The sequence below is a fragment of the Aplidium turbinatum genome, chromosome 2 (assembly GCF_918807975.1).
Source record: "Aplidium turbinatum chromosome 2, kaAplTurb1.1, whole genome shotgun sequence".
Classification (NCBI taxonomy): domain Eukaryota; kingdom Metazoa; phylum Chordata; class Ascidiacea; order Aplousobranchia; family Polyclinidae; genus Aplidium; species Aplidium turbinatum.
This window is the reverse complement of record NC_137473.1, coordinates 49,214,482-49,239,446: the sequence shown is the minus strand read 5'-3', so window position 1 is coordinate 49,239,446 and position 24,965 is coordinate 49,214,482. Positions and strand designations below refer to the sequence as shown.

General features: G+C 35.2%; 1 protein-coding gene across 1 annotated transcript; it reads left to right on the top strand.

The window, feature by feature from the left end:
- Nucleotides 1-6,107: 6,107 nt before the first annotated feature.
- Nucleotides 6,108-22,396, top strand: LOC145764372 (paired box protein Pax-6-like; the record flags this gene model as incomplete). Its single annotated transcript, XM_082575988.1, has 9 exons — nucleotides 6,108-6,510; nucleotides 10,200-10,365; nucleotides 11,606-11,786; nucleotides 12,201-12,390; nucleotides 16,841-16,951; nucleotides 18,399-18,481; nucleotides 20,057-20,231; nucleotides 21,768-21,863; nucleotides 22,227-22,396. Coding segments are annotated over exons 1-9 (1,197 nt in total), but the record flags the coding sequence as incomplete, so codon positions are not given.
- Nucleotides 22,397-24,965: the final 2,569 nt, after the last annotated feature.

Here is a 24,965-nt window from a genome sequence, read left to right as displayed (position 1 = left end):
TGTTTATTTACTGTAATGCAGTTGCTTGTGTTTTGGTGATTGTACATTGTAAGAACATCGCAAAAATCGCCAAGTTCAATAACTGTAAAATTGGTAGAGGTAAATTCTTTGGACTGATGTTCATTTTTATAAATAGTAATTTTGGTAGGCTGGCGTTTCATTTAGTGGAGTTTGTGGAAGATGAGCATTTAAAGTTTCTTTAAATTTGCGAAACGATTCTCCTGAAGATTGAATTGATTAAAATACAGCGAAACAGTGATTGATAACATCTTTCTTAGTAAATATTTCTTTTGTGATCTCATGCATGGAAAAAGGAAAGTTTAAAATGAAAAATGAATAAACAAAATTTCTACGATTGATATTCAATTAATTTTAGTGCGCACGAATATTGAAACTTTGATTTAATGCTTAATCAAGGGCAATATTTGGAATAAGTTTTTCTAACGTAAAAAACAGAATAGGCTGCCTGTAGCCTAGCAAATGGTTTATTGATTTAAGCAGTAGATGTGTAAAAGATTTACTTTTAGATTGTTTACTTTTTATAAATAAATGAGAAACGTTTATTTTTTAACAATTTTAATAGCCACATCTTATAACTACTGTTGCTTGGGATCAATCTCAACGGCTTTGCTATAATTTTGTCTTCGTGATTTGGTTAAAAATTTATGTATGTCGTATTATTTTCATATGGAACGTCCAAACAAAACAGCAGGAGGCAAAAACAAAATGGCGACCGAAATCCTGACACCAAGCTGCATTCGGTATTTGCCTTTACTTGGAGTTTAAAAAACTTCAATATTTTGAAAAGGGGATTTGAAATCTATCAGTTTACATTGAGCAAATGTTTAACTATCTTACAAGAAAAATCTGTATCATGCTCAATTAATTAATTTGATGCTTTTTGTGTTTTGCATAATGCTTAATTTTAACATTAATAATGAGAAAACATCATTGAATTAAGAAAAAATACTTCGCCATGGGGGTTAACTATCCAAGCTACAAACCAGCGTGTTTACACAAATTTAACGTTTGTAGTTGTTGTAATTTAAAATTATTGTTACAAAGGACTGATTTACTGACTGGGTAAAAGATGTAATCGAAGTTTATGAAGAAGGTAAAAAGCACAGAAAAAGAATAAAAACATTAGATTTTGTCAAAGGAATTAATACGGTAAACTGAAAAGGAAAGCAGAAAATAGAGAAGTGTTGAGAGAGGGCCAGCTGACCTGCTGAGAAACACACAACTAATTGCATCAACAATCACAAACGCATTCTAGTTTATACAAGGCGAAGAAATACTTATACTCCTGAGACATTAAATTGAGAAGCTGGCTGTATCTTGAGGAAATAGTTACAAATGTCAAATAAGTGTGTTTCAACAAAATATTGGTTTAGAAAAGTATCTCGTCAAAGTCCAGGAAAAAGTACAAATAACGTATCATAAAATTTGATTGGTGAATTTGTATTTTTTAACTTAATTTACGTAAGGCATACTTATATAAAAATTGTATCCAAGACAACGAATGTACCATTGTAAGTTTCGAAATAACCGCAACATTTTCCACATCGTCATGGAAATGACAACAAAACGACGATTTGACTACGAATCTAAGTTCAAGACTAAATTTTCTCCAAACTCGCAGAAGCAAAAAATCCAAGAGCAAACAAACTTTTAAAGTCAAAGCAACAAGTAATCGAAATAATTTTCTTTAACTTTACCAACTGCTTTTAATGGTTTAGATGTGATTTGTGTCCAGAAGTGGAGGGAAAAGTCTAAAAAAGGTTCAATTTTTCCCTAAAGAAACATGTGTTGCTGACCTTTAAAGTTAACAGCAAAATGTATTTCAAATCAGAATCTTGAAAGGCTAAAATGTACATGTTACAGTACTGCCGGCCGGAAAAAATCCACCTTTTTATTGTTTCAACGTCGCTAGACCTTAAATTGATGTAAAAAAGCAACTTTGGCTGGTTGGCTTGGTTTTGAATTCCAAGATGGTTGGTTTATAACAGTGAATTGTCATAAGAAACAAAAATTAAAGATGGCTTCTACAAGGTCTTGAGAAAATCCTGTTTTCAGCTATGGACCTCGCATTCAACTATGCACCGCGGTTTTCGCTCCCGTAGGGTTAATCCGCAAGATTTTTTAAATCGGAAAACGCCGCAGTCGCGTTATTGTAAGTTTCCAATCCTAGCAACGCGGATTAAGACTGCGGACTTGTTCGAATTTTCTGCTCTGACGCCAGAACATCTTTTGTTTCCATTGGGCGAATTTCAAATATAGTATTTCATAACATATACATTAAATTACGTCGAAATAAATGTGCGTACGACTGTACATGTTCAGGTTCTTTTTAAGATTCAATTGCTTGTTAAATTAGTTAATGTCTTAAGTAATAAATACACTTAATAAAATATTGTTATACAATACCTTCCAGTTTAAAGTCGGCTTTGTGGTATACAAATTATTTCATTTGTGAATTTCTTGGTTCAAAGAAATTTAAATTCCCAAACCAAATGCCGAAGCTACTAGATGATTTTAGTTTTTTACCAAGCTGAAAGGGATGTCACTAACAGTTTTGTTGTAGACCTCCTCAATTTATACTGATAAAAAACGATCAGCGACCGCAGAGGCAAACTTGTATGAAACTCGCTGTTAAAATCTAACTGAACAACTACAAAATTTATATCGATATAACATCAATTTAACTTGACAACAATAAATATTTTCAGTCTAAATCAGTTTTTTAAATTGCCTACGAGAATGCAAGCTGCTAGAAGCCAACGTCTAAAGTAAAGGAGTGCATCCAAGAGTTTGTGGCATCTCTTATTTAGTTTTTTGTTTTAATGTGACTGCTTGTGATAGCAACAGGATACATATTTACATATTTATTGTGATGACAACTATACTTTAAAGAATTCAGAAATTCAACATTGCAAATAGAAATTTTTTCAATTAATTTAAAAAAAAGGAATATTTATTTTTGTAATGGCAGCCGAAACTTCACAGGTGGAGGTTGGACTATGCTTGAAATTTGTAGGCGGCTCAATATTCGGTACCTGTCCTTTGTAGAAATGGTTTTTGATTTTCTTTTTTCATGAAAAAATTACCATTTTTTGTTGGGACTAAATTTACAAGAAATTTTGGTTTAATTTTAAAAACATCATGAATCAGTTTACAAGAAAAATCAAAAATCACAAAAATATATAAAATCAAATATTTGACAACGATAAAATAACATACTCATAGCAGTCAAGTAAATGATAACAAATTTCTTTGTTAACTGTTGATGTTTCATCTCTAAACGTTAAACCAACAGAATAAGGTTTTGAATCAACCTAAAACAAGTATATCAGCAAATATAATCTTTACAAAATCGAATAAAATAAATATGATGATGTACATTGTCGAGGCGCTAACAGTTTGCTTGTTTGTGGAAGATGTTGAATTGTATTCTCTTATCTAAACCATGTCATATGGCTACTGATATGATACACAATAACGTCTCTTGATTTTTTAACATGTTCACATCTGCTTTTTTGTACTTTAAAACAAATTACCACAAAATACAGCGGGGAGGTTTTTTGAAACGCATTTTAGACATTTTTATGCAAAAGTTCATTGCAAAACACAAAACGCTTGCTCAGGTATAAAAAGATTTGACAGAAAGATTGTGATATTTTTTAGATTTCTGAGTTACTTGAAGTGATAGTACTTCTATATAAAAAAAATCAGCACTCGATAGAGTAAGTTACAGTTGCTTGGAAGCAGGCTGTCTATATATTTTTTTTATTTTTGAACAGAATCGACAACGAGAAACACTGAAAAACTGTTCCAGCATTTTTAACAATCTAGTTGAAATTTTCACTGTTGATTTGCGTAACACAACGTTAGATTGTTGCAATTGTTGTGTGTATCGTTTCAATCTGCTGTATTCTACAATGACGGAACAACAATTTTATGCCAACACTCCGTCTGGCAGTATATTGCCCTCCTACAACAACCAGCATCAAAGTGGGATGGACATGTGCTTTGGGAAAGACAACCTCCAACACAAAGGTTTGTAAGCAACGTTAAGTTTTGGTAAAATAACTACATTTACATGTATTAATATAATATTGTTATACTGAAAACTTTGGGTGTTCATCAGGATAATTCCCGTTTCTAGCACTAGTTGCAACGTTCATCTGATGAAAGTAAGAGTAAAAGCAAAGATAAACAAGTTGATTTATTACTTCACTGACGTTTTGCGCACCATGACAATGCTCATCCTCAGAGCGAATAACATACAAAATAAAATTTGCGAAGTTATATACTGTACTGCAGTGCGCTTGAAGACAAGAGTTAGACCTAGTATTGGCATTGTTCTTGTTGAAATTCCAGGTTAATTAATTTAGGTAACGCATTTTATAAATCGACACAGAGTTTTGTAAGCAAAATTATGACATGTTTAAGCGATTGGGGTTCAAGTCTTTACGTGAAAAGTTCACCAGCTCACAGTAGGACAACGTTTTAATGCGTGACTGCTAGTGAATATACCGCTATACTAGTAAAAACAATCATGGTTTAATAACCAACGGAAACTTCGGTCTCCTGGCCTGCGACAGCAGATTGAACCTCAGACAAATATGTAATGCTGCCAGGATTAAACTTTCAAAGATCTTCTTAACTGTAGTTCAAGTACGGTGATTTCTTTCTTTCTATTCATCTACTACACTGATTGTCCTATTTCTTGTCATGATGCAACAATTTGTGAGATGTAATATTGAACTTGACCGTTACCTTCTAACATTGCTATTTTGCCTTTGTTCATGTTTGGCTGTTACAGTGAACATTTCTTGTAATGCAATTGATATTGATGTTTAATCGAAATGATTTAATCTAAAAAATTTCAAAATTAATCTTGTGTAACAATTGTATCTTCTATAATAAATGAACATTTCAATGTACATTTTTTTGATTTCAGTAAAGTATCATAATTGAAAAAGAAAGTTAATTACATTGAAGTCGTTGTACATGTGGTTTACAGCATTGATCCCCTGATATTTCACCAGCGTACATTATAAACATAACAAAAACTAAGTACAATTGCTAGCCTGTTGTATACAATTCCACAAGAACAAAATATTGAAAATACGGTATGGAGAGTGATGTTACTTTGATGTCAACATCGGTTTATAATTTCAATGTTGCTGCACATAGTTGCATAGAAAATATGTCGTCGCCTCATGGGGTATAAGTTGATGAGATTTTAATGGAATGTTTTTTTTGAGAAACATTTTATTGATCTTTGTTCTTTCTTGCCGAAACAAGCTTTCTCCTTAAGGAATAAACAACAAGGATTCAACTTAACAAAACAGATTTTGTTTCCGCGTCGGTTTAGTGCTGTTTTGTTATTAATTTGAATTTTACTGTTTTTATAAAAATTAACCAAAGTTTAATATTTATAGGCATACAGTAGTTGTTAACATGTTCAGCTAACATGTTGCAATACATGTACAGCAAACGTTTCGAAAACTATACTGTCTTCATCTTCAGTCATATAATTTTATAGATGACTTACATATATAGCATTAAAGGTGAACACAGTATGGTTTTCGAAACGTTTACTGAACATGAGTTTAGTTTCTACGTTTTGGGCTCTTTACTTTTTGATTAGATTGACTTGGGGTTCTAACCATTCTGCTCTGATAAACGTAGCCTTTAATTTCGATTGCTTATAGGGGTTTTTGATTGTGAGACTGATTTCTCTTTCAAGAAAGAAAATTCTAGAAAGCAAACGCGCTATTACCTCTAAAATAATGTAAAGACAACCTTAACAGCATCGTCCCTTTGATTGATTTCTAATATATATAAGCTTAATTTACATCATGATTATTTCTTTAAAATAACTAAAGTGAAGTAAATACTAAAGCTTACCTTAAAATGCCAAAGGATCATCAAAAATGGTAGTAACTTGGACTAGCACTTGGATTTTTCAAACAATACAAGCACAATAAGCAAAATATGACATCACAACAGCTAAAATGTTTTGAAATACCACAGCCCAAACCAGCATCAGATTTTTTAAGTATTTTTTACTTTATGCCGATTGCAACAACATACAGTCCACTGCCAATAACATATGCGACACACGAGACAGGTGAAAGCAGCAAAGGGATATATATTCATCGCTAAAAGTTAAGTGCTTTAAGTTATTCTGGTGTTCCATTGCCTGAAGACAACAAGGCGGTTGAGAGGATAATTTGGGCCCAGTAGCTTACCAATGACATCCGAGGACCTTAAATCAAGATACTTTTAAGAAAAACGAACTATATCGAAATACTATGTGGTGGTTTTGTCAAGCTTCCAGGCCCCTTGGAAAGGTTACGGGCCCCTAACGTCACCCGAGCCAGGGCCCAAAAGTACCCCCGGACCCCCTCGTCAACGCTACTGAACGACACTGAACTCAGCAGAGTGCTTTGGAGCGGTATCGAACTGACGTCCTTATGAGAGTAGCAAAGGCGCTCTATGGTAAGCTCTCATCACTCCATCACTCAGCCCACAAGTCGAAATACTTTATTCATAAATTAAACAGTTCAACATAATATGTTGTAATTATATTCTCTGTGTTTATTCTCTGCATTCGGAAATGCTTTTCAAAGTGCTAAGTTCACAAGGTTCTTATGAATAGCAACAAACAATCGAATGAAACTCTCGATCAACGTTGACAGAAAAAGATGTCGTTGGATATGACTTACGTGCTCGTATGCTCGGTAGGCACTTTAACATTACCCACTAGTCGAAAAGGTACGCAATCATGCGTGACATGTTCATTCGCGATTCAGCTGATTTCAGTCATGTGACTCGACACGTGATATTCTGATTGAAAATTTTTGATACAAAGAAATTTAACTGAATGCTTCACCACAACCACCGTTGCCTAATGGTTAGGGCAGAGGAGTAGTAATTTCGATTTTGTGGGTTCGATTCCCACCCTCTGCTAATACTATTTTTTTCTTCTGCAACTGAACTGAGTGCAAGAAGGATCTTAATGACTGCAATCAATGGAGTTTATAAGGAAAATTGTGACTAAAACACAAAGCAATTTCACATTGAAAAGCAGGCACTCTTCGACGAGTGGGTGATGTAATAGTGCCTACCCGTATGCTCAAGAGTCAAGATCGGGCAGTGCATGCAATTTCACTTATGACGTCACATTTCAGCCATAACATCATACATCCGTAAATATTTATTTGTGTCTTGGTGGTCCATAAAGTTAAATAGCAAGTAAAAAAAACTTGAAGAAAGGAATAAATGTGACACTATGCAGTATGCACACATATTTTAATTTTTGTGTTGGAAACCTTCATCAAATGCTGAAACTGCTCAAGTCAAAAGAAAACTGAACATTCAATATAGATCGTTTCACGTTTACAGAAAATAGACACAAAAAATAACACAAAGCTCGTTTGTTTCCAAATTTACTTAAACAATTGTGCAAAAATAGTCGATAGTGATTAGAAGCAGGAATTGTTGAACTGACCGCAGTTGGTTACTTCTTTGTCCTTTGGTAATGCAAACTTCATGTGTAGGCCTACGTTTGAAAAGCTAATCCGATTTTCTGTTTCAAATTCATTCGAGTTCCGAGCAGACGCACAGACGCCAATCTCTATGGAAAAGTCGCATTATCATCTTCAAAAGGACTTTGTCTAATTTCGGTCAATGTGATGGTCGACTCATAATCTAAGGCTGTCTAAGTCATAAGCATGCTTAAACTCTATTGTGAGAAAACGATGCTTCTCTTTTCAGTATTTCTTGTTACGGCAGCAAGGGTTTATCTTGTTCAATTTCTTTTTTGTATACATGTTCCATAACCAAACGGCAAGTCACTCATGAGGTTATTTCCTTTGAGGCTGTTAAAATATCCTACAACAATTTTCAATTTTTTACCTCTCTCAACAGGATGTCAAATGCCACGTTTTGGATATTTTCTCTGACCTCTCCCATGGTGGGCCATAAAAAAATCTTATGATCAATGGCTCCATAAAATAACATAGTTCTTGATTGTTAAAATTGGTGTAACTGTAAGTGATATCAACAAAGCACAGGCCTATGTAGAAAAAAAAACTATACATCAAAATGCGATCAGTTTACATTCTCAAAAATTTGTAAGTGAAAAAATGCTGTAAGTTACTGTATATCCCAAAAGTTCAGTATTTATATACAGGACATTGTGGCGTTAATAACAATAATGTATTTTATATAGAATTGTGGCCATCGTCTATATGAGCTGCCCTCATCGCTTTACCAGGCAGTGGATATTGGCGCAGCCGTGCATGGTAAAATTGATGTAAACATCAATCCTTTTTACATTGTAGACGCTGAATTAACGTCATAAAGTACTGATTTGCTTGCTGGGTGGAAAGCAACTATGTTCAAATTGTCAAACTTTGCGCGTGATCTGATCCTGGCGGAGTCTAAGTGAATTTTCAAACTTAGAATCTGCTGAAGTGATTTTGTTATCAGTTTGTAAATTAGTATTTTTGCTTTCAGTTCAAGCTTTCTGCTGGACAGTGCTGGCACATCAAGAGCTCGGCTGCTCGCCCTATTTTTGAATCCTTAGACCTTGTAAATTTTACTGCTGCCACAAGCGTGTAGTATATACTGAAATGGTTGAAAGATATTTGCACAATGAAGCAATATAAAATTATGTCGGATTTAAAAACCTCAAGAAAAAATTCTTTTTTACATTTTGAATCTCTTACTGTTGTGACATGGACCGAACAAAAGAAGCATTGGTTTGTTGCTGCAGACACACGTTTTTGAATTGCTTGAGAAAATCCACTACAATGCGTCAACATCCAGTGAAAACCTTTCGATTTTGAGATACTTTATCGTTGCCTGTATTGTCATCATTTAGATAACTTTTTTTGTAACAGTGTAGCTCTTTCCAAAGGATTTTCACAAAACAGTTTACGATCATCTGCAATCATCTAATAACTTTTTTTTATTAAGTTTATTATGATGTAGTGACCTTTCATTGTAACGCTACCATCTGATTGTTCGCATAAAAAACACAGAATTCAAAGAAGATTTTCAGCTTAAGAATTGAATGCCAGTTTATTGACCATATTTATTACAAGAACCCTGACTTGTGGCGGAATGCTGGGCAATCCATCTCAGCTCGAAAGCCGAGAGGCTAATCTAAAACAACGGGCCTAATTGGTCGGAAATAATCGACAATAAACCAATCAAATGGGACCAAAGATCAGTTGAAAATGACGCGCGAACTGTATCCCTGAATTAACACACATACACATTGCACGAGCTTCAAGACACCACCCAGACACCATTGCATACGTTGAATCAATGTATAAATGACGGATTTTGTTGTCTGGGCACTTCGTTATGAAACGTCATAGTTGAATATTATCAGCTTATGTTCGTGGTTTAGTCGACTGATTTCGAAAACCAAAAAAATAGTTGAAAGTGAAACTAATGAAAATTGAGTTTAGCGATACAATTGTGGTGTCCTTTTGCATAAAATGGCGTTTTTTCTTCACAACTTGCACCAGCCTACTAATTCTTTTCTTTAAGATGTGACAAGATAAAGACAAATTTATTTAGATTTCATTTAGTTGTTTGATTTTTCAAAGACATGTAAAATACTGTAATAATTTGATTTGAATAATCAATTTTAAGTTTAATAATCATGTTTGTTTTTTACGTGTACCACTTTGTAAAACATTGGGAACTCTTTCCAATAAGAAAAAAAAACTTGCAACAAACTCAAAAAAGTCCGTCAACTATCTAAGCGTAATAGGTAGTTGAAAACAATCTTGGAGTTACAACTAGTTATCTTTTTCTTTTGCTTTTGTAATCTGTCCTACTCAGCTGGTAGATTTTTGCAGTTTTAGATTTGTCACGTCATAAGTGTGGTCTGGATACCATCCCATAACCTTCTGATCTTGGTGAATGGTGTATCCATTAGACACTGTACAACCAACATTGTTGTGGTTGGGAATTGATTGTTTGCTACCTGCTTCCAGAGAAGTTATTCAAAAATGGATAGCTTTATAGCATCGCCTGGAGATCTTTGCAGAATGGTTTTGCAACAACAAATTAATATAAAAAAGTAACAAATGGCTTGACAACTAACATTTAGTTTAAACTAAAGACGAAACGCAATACTTTAAACAAATAGGTTTTTCTGCTTTAAGGTCACAGTGGAGTGAACCAGCTTGGTGGACAGTTTGTCAACGGTCGCCCCCTTCCAGACTCCATCAGACAGAAGATAGTAGAGTATGCCCATAATGGTTGTCGCCCTTGCGACATCTCGCGGATCTTGCAAGTGTCAAATGGTTGTGTCAGCAAGATATTAGCGAGGTGGTGATGAGTTATATTGTGCAACGTTAATTAAAAATTTATTTTGAACCCTTTAACTCGTTTTATCTTTTAAAGCTACCAATAAGGTAATTTTATATTTTGATTTTGTTTTTAACTCTTTCGCGCCCAGCGATTTTGCACGGTTTAACTGCAAAACCCAGGCATTTTTGCTATTTTTTCTCTAACTTTAACGAGTTGACACGCGTGACACCGATTGTGTATTTCGACATGGAATATCTTTTTGGAAAGATAATTTCAAGTTCTGACTATAAATGTTAGAACCTATTTTCCTAATACAACATATTTAAAGATCCAGTATTTTCAAAGTATGTAGTTTTTTAACTTTTTTTTTTGTTAAAAATTTTGTGAAAATGAAGCATCTTACAAAAAAAAAATACTCCCACCTTTTCTGTAGAAGCTAAAAAGATTTTTTTTTTCTTCAGTGGACTTCCTAATGATATGAAGTGTCAAGGAAAAATCAAACATGCCTTGTTCCTCTAGTACATACTTTTATTTTAACTGTTGTTGGCTAAAGTAACCAGACTTTGTCAAATTTGAGCAATTTTTTTTTTTTGAAAAATACGAGAATATCAATAAAATAAGCATTTTACAAGGAACCAGTAAATTTATAGATATTCTGCTACAAAGACAAAGTTTTATGTCACGCATCAAACAGCATCATTTTAAAATGATGCTGGGCGTTTCGCATTAAACCTCAAATCATTTTAAAATGATGCTGGGCGTTTCGCATTAAACCGCAAATCATTTTAAAATGATGCTGGGCGCGAAAGAGTTAAACATTAGCAGCAAAAACTAAATATTTTCTGTCCAGGTTATTTCTATAAATTTATAAATTATCGAATTGTAAAAAATGTGATTTCAAATCTAAAATGTGACCAAATAAGTTGAAAAATGCTACCAAAAATAGATTTGAAAATTTATGCAAATATCTTTTCAGTATTTGTCAATACTATTTTTCTTTTATGTCACATTTCCAGTTTGATGTAATGACTCAAACAGCCTAGTGCTGCTGTAAAAACTCTTTTGTGACCAAACAAAACTTAAGTCATAAAATTTGGTTCAAAAACATAATCATGGTTCAAAACGACATAATTTCTTCACTCAAAAACTAAACTGGAAACGAAACCAAAGCAAAGAAATACTTTAGAGGTATTTTCTTTCAAACACTCTTTGTAGTTTGACTAGTTCGAACCTGCTATGAAATTGTTCCATCCTTCAGATATTACGAGACCGGGACAATACGACCGAGAGCAATTGGAGGAAGCAAACCCAGGGTTGCCACACCATCAGTAGTAGAAAAAATTGATTTTTATAAAAAGGAATGCCCAAGCATTTTTGCATGGGAAATCAGAGACAAACTTCTCGGTGAAGGTGTGTGCAATCCCGAAAATATCCCAAGTGTAAGTATGACTAGTTTACTATTTAAGTCCATTGCCTAACCCACTTTTAGGGGCATTTTTTCGTTATTTTAAATACATTCTTTTTTTCAATTTTCTCGCATCTAATTGGTGTCGTTTTCTTAGTTTAGCTTAGTAGTTATTTTCTTGTTGCCATTCATAAAGAAGGTCACAGCTGGTCAATCTGTAGAAAAAGAAGAAGATTCTTTCAGCAAGACCAATGCGACTTGGTTTCGACGTGGTCTTATGAAGCACGCTAACTATTATCGAAGTTTAAGATCTAAAATATTGTTTAGCAGTTTAAAGAGTAGAAAACGTGAGTGAAAGGTACACAAATATCTGTTAAGAATTTAATGCATCTAACCTTCTTTCATCTGCAAGATTATAAAAACGAATACGGAAACACTATTTTTACAGGTGTCATCAATCAACCGTGTCCTTCGAAATCTTACTGGAGATCCTGTTAGAAGCTATGGAAATGTTCTCGAAGGTCAACACAAACACGTGACAGAGCTTCGCGGTGATTGGTCAATCAGCGAGTGGTATCCTCATCGTCCCGGATACCAAGACCAGATAATGATTCCTTCATTGACAGGAACCAGCAAAGGTAAGGAGGTTGTCGGCTCACAATAGGAGAGTTTGCAGAATTTCTTACGTTGTTGTAGCATAGAAACAAGTTCTTAGTTGCATATTGGGATGTAGCAGTGAGATGGCGCCGCAGATAAGGCGCTGGCTTTCCTTCAATGCAAACTTGATTCGACTCCTGGTTGTTGTTGGTTGTTGATTGTTGATGAACCCCGCTGAGTTCTACATGTAGGTGTGCACTGTGCAGTGCACCCTAGGGTGCAATAAATTGGGTGCGAAAGAAAGGCTGCCGAGAGAAAGGATCTAGCCATCTAACTCTCGTTATTGCCAAAGGTTGATGTGATGAGAACACTTATCTTCTCATTTCCCGAAGCTCAGTAATTTAATTGAGTATGAGACCACTTTTATATGGAAAATTTGCAGAATTACCTACGTTGGTTTAGCTTAGAAACGAGCTCTTTGACTCATATTTCGAGAAAAAAGTTGAAACTAGTCGTTGATTTGAGATAATTTACTATAATTAATCAAATACCCTTAAAATATTGAGCAATGGAAGTCCAAATCTATCACAAACGGTTTCTTTATTGCTTTGAATCATCACAAGAAAGTTCCTTTTTTTTTCTTGCCACATTTCAATAACCTTATGTACTTTCACAACCGGTTTCATTTTGTTTAAAAGTGGTTTGACCCAACAGGCAACCGCTCAGACACCATCTCTGCTCTACTTTCAGCTTCTACTAGCACAATTGACCTAAAGGCTCTCCATAAATATTTCTTTATAGAAGTTCAGACTGTATTTTAATAGCGAGGAGGGTTGACTATTCACACGATAACACTGATGTGGTTGTCGGCTACATAGCCTAGTGGTGAGAGCTCTGGAACGACGTTCGAAAAGGCGTCTGTTCGACACCGCTCAAGAGCACGCGACTGGGTCTTTGGCAAGACACTTAAAGGTATGCTTGAAGGTGGTCCTTAGCCTTCATGTCCACTTAATCAAAATCTTCAACCACCGGGAGTAAGCCTGGATACCACAAACAAAAAGTGACGCAGTTGAAAAGAAAATTTCAAGGGAGCAAAAACAACTTTTGGAGGAAATATATTTTAATGCTTCAAATAAATAGCTTGTTTAAAAATATAGCCGCTGAATGCAGCCAAACATCTATGAAACGTCATTTAATATGTAATACAATGTTATTAAAACGTTGTAATAGTATTAAAAACATATTTTTAGGGCAAAATAAAATTTTGTGGGGCTATTGCACTCCTAGATCTCCTCCTGTAGCTACGTCGCTGCTCAATAAGATTGGTTAATTTCTTAGCCACGGGGCTAAGGGGCTAATCTTCATTCATTTTAATAAAAAGTTTTTTTGATGCTTGTTGATACACGCCTAGATTATGTTACTGTTTCTTTTCTTCTTCTGTCGAGTCTTCTAAATCTATGAAGAAAAGAAACAGTAACATAATCTAGGCGTGTAAACAATACCGCTAACACACAAAATTAAGATTTCATGTAATTATTCATTCTTTTTATTTAGATCTAAATTAGATCTGTAAGTAAGAACTTGGAGCGGGCTGTGTCAACCATACAAAGGTTAAAATGGATACTTTGATAAATTTGATTAGGTTATTGATCTAATTATTACAAAATATGTTGAAGCTTCCAAATTCCTTTTAACACACCACAAAGTTCAAGCAAAAGAACTCCCGAATCTCTTGTATCGATTTGCCCTCACCAAAGCATTTTGGCATGTAGGGCAAGGTTATACTTTTTAAGCTTTTTTTTTCCTTTTGCATTACAAATCTGCAAAATAATTGTACATTTTATGACCGGGTCATGATTGATTGTTCAAAACTCAACCTTTTGTATTTTCCAAATTCATTCAACTTTAACTACTGTATAGGCTTGCAAAAATTCTAGTTAGCTTACAAACGTGAAGTTTAATTTAAATCGTTTTATTCATGACAACAGAAGCATTTTAATAATAATATTCTTTAACGAAGTTTTCCATGGTCTTGTGTTGGCTAATGCTGTTGCTGTCACTGTAGTCATTTGGGGAAATTTAAAAATCGTCCGAGGTGTGCTAATCCTCTACTATAGTAAGCTCAATAAAAGCCACAGTTTAACTTACACCTATTTCGAACACTAGGATGGATTAATTTAATTGTTTATTAGTTGAGTTGGAAATATGTTTTTTCCCATAGTATTGCATTATTTTCTTGGCTTTCAATAAGCAGAAAAAATTCCTACCCTTAAATTTCACTGCTGAAAACACTCTTGGCCATGCTGCCGGCTAAGTTAAAAAATGGGTGTGAGCGAGCGAAGCGAGTTTATTTTTTTTGCAGAATTACACGTTTTTTTCTCGTTTTTAGGGGCACTTGACCAATTGCCCCCTTAGATCCGCAACTGGTACAAGGCCGTCTTTCAAACTTTTTTTTAAATTTGTAGATTTTTTAAAGCTTTAGATATTTTAGTCTTTAATGACCTTTTTGCCATTTTGCTGTCAGATTAGCACTTTGACATTTTCGGGTTTTATCGTCATAGGTATTATTATTGCAAGCTTTTTAAAAATGTTGCAAGACATGCCAATGTTTTCCCATGGCTGTCAAAACTCCATCATTTAATATCGATTTGGAACCGTAGACTTTTTGTCATTTGCATCACTGCACATTGTAGTGAAGTCGAAAGGGACTTTTAATGAAAGTAAATTTTAAACTATTTTTACATTGAACATGTTTGTTAATAGAGCAGGTAACTCTATTTTTTTAAAGCTAAATCAATGTTTGAAAACAATAGCTTAGTAAATTAAAAAAGTTCCACAGCGAAATACAAAGTCTATTTCGACACAAACTTACAAGTGCGAACAGTTTTCTCCTGCTCTGTTGGAAACTAATTTCATCATAAAGAATTGTAAATTAGTTTTGTTAGAATGTGAGGATTTAACAGTTTGTTAAAGTACATATTAGTCTTTTGAAGAGATTGTAACAGAAGAATTAGGCTACAGATTGCGTCGACTGCAAAGCGCACAAATGCTTTCCTTCTTTCTACATGGATTTTGAATGTAAAATTACCGTAAATCAAAGAACCGTGAAGCATATTAAACTTTGTCCATGCTAAGCCTAAAAATCATCGCACAAACCTATCTTTGACTTGTAAGCATTGGTTTAGCTGTATTGCAACACAGAAGCAGGATAACACAACAGGCTGGTTGTAGACGTGTCTTATCTACCAGTGTGCTGTAAGACCAGCCTTGCAGAACTAATCTTTAAGCAGGTGGTAGTTAAGAATAAGATCATTGAACACTAACTTTCTCATACCTACCTTAAGTATATAAGACTTATTTTTAAAGACGCCTTACGACTCAAAGTGATTGATTTATTATAAAGGATCACCTGGTTTTGAAAGATTTGTAGTACAATTGTAGAACCTTGGTATAGATATGTATATCTCCAAGATTTATAGTCTTATGAGTATTCTATTGTGTGAAAAAACTAATGCTTCATAATTCCGTACCTGGCCACAAACGTTTATACTAAAAGCCCCTTTCAAAAGTTTATTTATTAAATGCTATAACTCTGATCAAAACACAGATGGTCTTCTTGGGTGGTATGTTAACACTTTATCCTTTTAAAAATCCCCATTTCACCTTCGTTTTACATTTATAAAAAAATATATGACTATAATTTGGACGAAAAAAACGATCAGACACAGCAAAAGCATCTTTTCCCTGTAGACAACTTCTCCCCGTTGTTGAAAAGTCATGATTTGTTCAGTGGGATAAGTTCAACCAAACATAAGGTGTTTAATTCAACTGTGTCGTGGCCTTGTCGCATTATTGCGAAAGAAGGGAGTCAAAGCTCGTTGCTAAACAAATCAGGGTCATCATGGGTCACTCCCTTAATGTGTTTAATATGTCTTTAATCCAACCCCGTGTCTTGCGGCCATCTTTATTTTGGATTCGTCATAACAGCTAAACAAAAAACAAACATATGATATTCAATTCTCACGCTAGCCTGAACATCGCTTTGACTTGTTACCAATGCCATAATTTCTTTTTTCGAATCTTCAAACGAGATTTTCACGTGATTTTGTCTTTTTTTCTTCACAGTTATGAATTACTGGTATCTTCAAGGTAGCGCTGCTACTGCTGGTTTACTCACATAAAAACCAATCTGAGAAAGATCACTAATGCTCTATAAGTAATTACACTAACTGTTAGATATATTAATTAAATAATTCTTTAAGAAAGATTAAGTATTTTTAAATGAACATATTCCGTATGCGACATCAATTTTCTGCAAAAAGTGGGTTTGTATGTGGCACCGAGCAAATAGTAAGGCGACCAAAATGAACTAAAACAAGCTTACATAGATAGGTGTTTATTATAAAGTGCAGATTGTCAAATTGTCAAAAGTGATACCGTTATCTCTTCTTTTCATGTCTTGATATTTATTTTTGTATTTTGTCACAGCAGAAACGCAAAAAGATTCAGAAAACGATACAAATGCCCGACTGCAGCTGAAACGAAAGCTTCAGAGAAATCGAACTTCTTTCAGTCAAACACAAGTGGATGCTCTTGAAAAAGGTACGGGACAGGACTTTAACAACAGTTTGTTCCTAAATTAAACAAAAACTAAACTCAATAACAGGTTAATATTAAATGTTTTTCATATCTATTTTCTCAATAGTTTCATGTTATTCTTATCCGACTGGTGCAATATGGTAACTTAACTAAAAGTTTGTGTCACTGGTTAGGTGTTAGGGTGCATGGGGGAGGGGGGAGCGCTGTTGAAATAATCACAGGTAGCCCTTATTGCTTTATGCAAATCGCATTTTGAAACATTGTCACACATAAGTCCAAATGTTGAAATTAGCTTGTCAGTGCTTGTTGAAATTTTGAAAGTAAATTTTATGTCTGATTTTAGTCAAGCGCATGGTGGTGCTCATGGTAGCAACAAATTCAATGGATAAGTTGTTTGTCGAAACAGACTCTCAACCTCTATCTCTGGTGCAATGGATTATTTGGACATATTATTGCTGACGCAAAAGCAGCTAAAATAAGTCGTAGCATTTGATCACATCATCGGGCTTGACCATACACGTTTTTAGAATTCATATTATTTTGCTGGTAAATTGTAACTAACTGCTCTAGGCTGCTGCTGAGCTGAGTCGGAGTCTGCCTCGCTTTCTGACCTAGTCTTGTTCTGAAACAATCCCTGGTCCATATCTAGAAAGCTAAAACCTCAATTGCTAAGGCAACAGGGATCAGTTGTCAGTAGATGTAACAGAAAATATATTTCGCACTTGCTAGTGCATCGTCAGTTCTGATCTGATCGATCACCACCTATCACCACCTATTCAACACCTATGGCGGGAAGCGGCGTGTTTTTAGAGTGGCGATGCACCCGGGGAGGAGGTGTACCAGCTTAGGTTGCAGGAGCCAGGTTGGGTAGTTGAGGTACTTGTAGAAGGAGAGTGTCCATACAAAACTCTGTAGAACGCGTCGGCAAAATTAGAAAATTGGAACGAGCCAGGAAGACAGGCCAGGTTTAACTTTCCGCAATGCAAAAAAGTATTGCGGCCCTCAGGCTAATTACAAGCATTCATTTGGCCCTCAGAGCAATTTGAGTTTGAGACCCTTGATCTATAGGCTATTGCTGGTCACACCATGAGATGAAAAGGTGATAAATGCATAAGGTGAGAGTAGAACCACTGCTGCTTGCTTCCCCCATGTGCATAGCCGAGTGTTTGTGAACTGAGTTATCAAAAACTTCTAGATTTTTGCAATGAAGTAGCCAAGGCTTCAAGTTCGTTATTAAGTCAACGAGTGCGCCTCTAATCAGTGTTTGCTACATAATTGCTTAGTTATTTGTGCATTTAAAAGATTAATAACGTTATCAAAATATCAATAAGAAAACAAAATCTTCTTTTTAACTTTATCTACCACTTTTTTTGCCACCAATGATGTTAAAATGATGCAGTTCTGGTACAGGAGGTCCTTCTTGCTTTTGATTAGAAATTATAATTTCCAGAATTTGAACGCACGCACTATCCGGACATCTTTGCAAGGGAAAACCTGGCTCAAACCACCAAGTTACCTGAAGCCAGAATACAGGTCTCTTTGTGTTTTTAGGCGTTCATGTAAGAATTTGGTACATGCTGAAAGCATAGCCGTAGGAGAGTAAAACATTTTGGGAGAGCAAACAAAATTTGCCCAAATTTTGTCTTTGCGCACTCACATTCTCTGAGATAATGCAGTGTAATAACTCTACAGTCATATACGAAAACACATGCAACAAAACGTACAAGAGCAAAACAAGGCTGAATTAACTTTAATTTACATTCATAGACCTGTCTGTGTTCCTACTGAATTGCCGATGCTACATTTTACATTAAAAAAAAATGTTAATGTATTTCATACAAAATGCAACACTATAAAGTTAATAAGTTATTAAACTAGTAGAATGTAAAAACCTTATGGTAAGAACCGATTTTTTTCAAATAACTAGACATGTTTTTCAAAATGATTTTTACAAACAACTACATTAGTAAGATATTGAGAAAAAAACAAAAACCTCATAAATTATCCAGTACCCAGCAGGTTTTCAAATCTTACCTGTGAAGAAATGCAGTCGGCAATTCGGCATGTTAGTGCAATATCAGTAATAATCCTACGTATACGCCGCAAATTCTACGCCGTAGACTTGCGGCGTAGACCTTTTGTTTACGCTAACGTTTGCGGCCACATTTTTTTGGATAGTTGTCGCTTGAGACTACGCCGTAAAGTTTTCGCGGTTTTTTAGCGCATAGCGTCAACGCATACTTTTTAATGTCTTTTTTTCGCTACAACACGCCAATATCTTCCAGCGCTGCAGTTGAAAATGTCAGATGAATGAACACTTTCAGGTGCTTGTGTTTCTTCGTGGAAATTCAAAATAAAACTTGTTTGTTTCGAGTGGTTTATACCGTGTGAATATTTGGAACCTAGCAAACAAAATGAGTTTGCGCTAGTGTATGAGCTGACGCTGACGCTGCCAACTTTTTTACAAGTTACGTTGACGCATACGGCGTATGGTTTTTCGAACGTTTGCGTTTACGCTGACGGCGTCAATATTTTTTGTATGCGCGTACATCACTGGTAATGAGCTTACCTCTGTTCGCCAACTGTTCTCTTTACACTTTCTTTTGCAGTTGTGGAATCAAAACTTATCATTCTGCCCAGATTGCAATACCACATGCAATAGTTTCCAAAATCAAAAATACATTTTACATTCATTGCAAAATATTATTGTATCTCAGAAATTATAACAATTATATAAAGTTTCCAAACTGGTGAGACGTCGAAACATCATAGTAAGATTGATTTGCCCAAACAACTGGACATTTTTGCTCAAATTCGAGACGTTTTTTTCACCGGGGGAGCGACCGCTCCTGCCCTCCCATCTCCTACGGCTATGGTAGAAAGTATTCGTATTCATATTCATCTAAACGTTTTCATTATGTTATTGTTTTCAAAAAATACCGTGCTTTTTTCATAACCAAAAGTTAAATAATGATTTTGGATTTTTAAAGGCATTACGGAAAAGAAGTAACATGTTTTACATTTTCCTTGATGAAATACAGTTAATAAAAATGATTCAAATTATGCTCCAAAATAAGTTTGTGACAATGTGACATGTTATGCGTTTAGGTTTGGTTTTCCAACAGAAGAGCAAAATGGCGACGCGAGGAAAAAATAAGGCAACAACAACAACAACAGGGCACTGGATCAGGCACTGGAACGCAAGTGCAACACTCATCAATGAACTACTCTGGTTCCAATAATTGTTCCGTGTACCACCAGCCTATGACTCAAGAAAGCTTAGGTGAGTTACCGAGAGCTTTATTTTCTTGAAACTGACAGACTTGTCCAGTGTGTGGCCTACGAAAATGGATGGCCTAGCCCTACACCGTGCACAAGCCTTCGGAACTGATAACTGAAGTTATTGCAAATAAACGTGTCACATGGGTCCCATTTCTTCCTAAAAATCTTTTCAAGCGTTTTTATTCAAACGTTCAGTTCAGTTTGTTTTTATTTTTGATCATCACAACGAAAAACAATATATGACAAACATAGCAGAGGTCTAGAAAAACGTAGAAGCGACAAAACCTGGACGTTATAACGTGCATGATACCAAAGCAGGACAATCATTTTAAAATATGGCACAGTCACAACACCTTATCATAATTTTTAAAACGAAGAAAAAACGCAAAATGATATTTTTTACAATTGATATCAGTAAAAAGAACAAGACAAAAAGACAGTGGCTGCCTTGATCGATTTGATGCTTCAACAAAAGTGCTGATGGTCTTGAGGGAAACACTGTTGATGCGTTAGCCGTTGTTTTATTACTGTATAAGAAGCTTTAATATAACAAAAAAATCAGCGTTTAATCAAGCAATGTGTAAACGCCATTCTTTAGTTCAAACAACCAATAATTAATGTAAATCCAAGTTCGCATTGGCGGATATTACTTTATCAATTATCAATTTGCTAAAATGTGGATTGCAAAATGAAAAAAAGCATTGACACTGAAACAATTGAACACTGAAAAGATAACCTACGCCCGGTACCAATGAGATTCTCGGGCTCCAAATCAAGATGCTTTTAAGAAAAACGCACTATATACAGGATATACGCTGTGGTAGTTTCTTGGGCCCCTTTGAAAGGTTACGGGACCTTAAAATCATTCCGGGCCTGGGTCCAAAAGTAGGCCAACTCTTTGATTCCCCTGTCAACGTTACTGACCACTCTACTATAGAGACCGTGAAAATGGTAACGAAGCTGGTAAGGAAAATACTTTATGGAAAGATAAAGTTGAAATTAATCTCACTCCCGCCATGTTAGATTTATATTTTATGTTAACGTTAAAAACAAGATTGTCTAACATAGTGTGGCCAGTAAGAATTCGTTCAGTTAAGTTTACTCCTTCAGGACATATACCTCCAATAACCCTCTTCTAGTCTATCAGTTTAAATCAGATGTGTGTCTTAGAACTACTCAGCAAAACAGGTGTTGAAATTGCTTCATCACAAATAATAGATTTTGTTTTGTTTTGAGTATAAATAGGACCTCATTGGCACGTGATATATGGTCCATTCCGCAACGAATAAAAAAAACAAGAAATAAGATCTTATATGGGTCTTGAGGCATGTTTGATGTTTTTCTTGCTGAGTAGAGATTATAAAAAAATAGATGTCACTATTTTGAGTATGTCGAGTTTAAATTTGTTTTGAGAAATCTATGGATTGGATATTTGACTACACTTCATCAACCTCTGTCCCATAAACAAGATGCCTTTTACGCTACCAAGAAGCTTTTGACCAAATCGATGTGAAAGTTAATACACATATACTTTCAGGAGTCGGCCAACTCATGAATTCCTTCGCCGTTATTCCGGACGGGTATCCAGCAAGTAGATCTACATACACTGCTCTTCCAATGCCTCAGCCATTAAGTATGTGCATGCTGTTTGTCTTTTATTTATTTTCATATCCTGGTTACTTATGGTTCAATTGCCCGTGTTGAGTTCTTATGCATCTGATATTAATTGCAATAAATTTGCTACGTTGTCGTATTCATGTCACTTTTTTGACAAGGGCAAAAGGCAAAATTTTGCTGAATTATTTATTCTTTTTAGTGCGATTGACAATGCATTAATTTTGCTTTGCATACATGATTTTAATTATTAGTACCGGTAAGGAAGAAGCTATATTGTAAAATCTAAATCATTGCACTTTTTTGTAATATTTAAAGCCACACTATGCTCGATTAATGGGAAAAATTAAATTAATTTAATTTTTTCTTTGGCTGGACATAGATTTCTCAAGATCTGCTGATCATAATTCTTACGGCATTGGGGAAACAAACATTTTGACCCCTCCTCCGTCTTCACTTTATCCCTCCTCCTCATTCGAAGTGGAACGGCTGCATCTTCATCATGTCTCGACTCCCCCGAGCTCAATAAATCAGCCCTCCCCTGATGCAAGTAACGCACTGAACATTCAACCTAGTAGTAGCGGAATACCTGACAATATTTCAGGTGTGTGTTACAATTTTATAAATGTCAAATGGCATTGTTTTCTTGCCTAATATATCTTGTACTTTGCGGCCTATGCCGTGTAGACTTAGGCCTTCACCAAAATGTCTGACTTGTCAATACCCAGGTGAGGCAGGCCTACTCTATTTTATGATTAAGCCTAGTTTTGTTTTACTGAGGCGTAACTTTTGTAGGTCTTTCTTCATCTCGGGTCGAGTTACAATCTGATGCTTCGATATTCAACTCTTCAGCTCCTCCTCCTCTTCTTCATCATCATCAACCATTTCCTTCATCATCGTTTTGGGCAAGTCAGAGAGTGCTGGAATAAAGATAACCGAATGGAAACTAAACAGCAGTTGTCCAAAGGCAGACAATCATCTCTGCTGTTAAGAAGTCAAATCTGAAAAATTGAGACTCTTTTAAAATATTGTAGGCCTAGTGCTTTTTCGAATCGATTGAAGTGAATGGAATATTCTAATTGTTTTGATTTTCATTTTCTGATAACTTAAAGGTATAGGAACCTCGTTTCCTTCAATATGATATTTTGTTGCCGATGTGGCCCAAATACCTTGATGCATGTTTGTGATAAGAAAACCTGATAATTCCTTTACTTTTTGTGACATTTAACATTAGGCTACTTTTTATGCTTCCGCACCCAAAGAAGTGCTTCTAACGTTCATATTTGCACATTTCCAACCAACGTTCTGTTTTCGCCACAAAACGCCATCTCTTTGTTTGGTATGTTTTTATGATTAGATAGAAGCTGGGTTTGACAAAAATAAGTCATAAATATAACAAGCGCAGTTCAGGCGAACTATAAAAAATCGCCTTGTTCGAAATCAATTCATCGTTTGGCGATGCAAAGCCACAAAAAATCTTAGCTCATAAATAACATTCCGAAACAAAACAATACGAAAATCTTCAAACAAAACCTTACTTCGAAATCAAACGAAACGGGCTCAAGCCATTCTTTCCTCGATAACAATTCGTTTCTTGTTTAGCTCATCATGGAAGGCTTACCTGATAAGTTGTTAAAGTGCTCCACATTTTTGTTCGAGTCAATTCGCCAATTTCACTAAAAATGCTTCTTCATGTTGGATGTCCATTTATTTTCTGTTATTAACGCGGGCCAACTGACAGCTTTCTTACTATTCAAGTCGTAGCTAAGTTATTGATTAAAACTAGACTAGTTGTTATTTTGTTATGAAGAAATTATTATCATAGATCCTACTTATTGAAAATAGATAGCAAAATGAGGGCTATTGTAGCTTTTGCAATACGTAATGACAGGTGTTGTACTAGGCCGGTTTGTTGCAGATAATGTATGGATTGTATGCTATAATTATCGAGGCTTGAATTAAACTTTGAGAACTATTATGTCAATATTATCTTTAGTGTTCGCTTTTAAGCTGCTGATTGCATGATTTTGATTGGACATTAAAAATTTGATTGAGCAGCACTTTTCCTGCAGTTAAGCATTGCTGCACGCTCTTAGCAATAAACCAGTTCGTTGTTGATTATACTTTCACTTTTATCAGATGAACGTTGCAAGTACTGTAGTGCTAGAAACGATTATTGTCCTGATAAACACCCAAACTTTTCAGTATTCAATAATAAACCAGCTCATGATAAAGCAGGACAAAAAGAAAGGAGTTATCAATCTATGATCGAAAGTCAATCAGATCTAACTATCTAGTCCCCAAAGGTGGTTTGGATTTTGCGATATAATCATATGCAATCTACAGTATGCAACACAAAGCTGCTTGCTATTGTGGGACAGAACGGCTAGATCATCTGCACGACTCTCGAAAGGACACGAGACTGTGTCTTGGCAGGACAGTTAAAAGCATGCTAAAATGGATCAGATGACTCAATAACCAACTGTACATAGCTTTTGCTCCTTTTAACTGTTTGTTACGCCACATCTGTTACCGGTCTTCCTCCATAGCTCAGTTGGTTAGCACCCCGACGTTGTGCATGACGAAATCGCAAGATCAAGAAGCTCTGGTTCAACTTTTGGGGTGTGAGCTTTGCAAACGCAGTTTAAAAACTACTCCTCTTTTTGAGTCACCCAGTCAATGGGATGATTCATAGGCAACAACTAACAACACTTCAACAGTCGGATCTGCCAATCTCGATAACCGAGCCTGCATCAGTGGCTTCTACCGTAGTACAAGCATGCGAAACTGCCAGGATTAAGCTTTCAAAGCAACTTCTCAGTTGGGGGATAAAATTTCTCACAATTTATCGAAATTATCTTCGTACATATTGTATAGAATTCTTCCACGCTTTGTTTCAGACTTGAAATTGTTTGATACTTTATTAAATCTATCACCCTCTTTAGAAGCAGCAGATACGTACAACTTTATTCTGCTTTAAAGAAAAAAATGTACATTTGCCCGGTGTACACAAACTAACTACAACAAGATGACGACAAAGCGCACAACATAATATTGCGATAGACAACACCAAGGTAAAAAAGAAAACTCGAATCACGAACAAACTTTTTTAATAATCTAA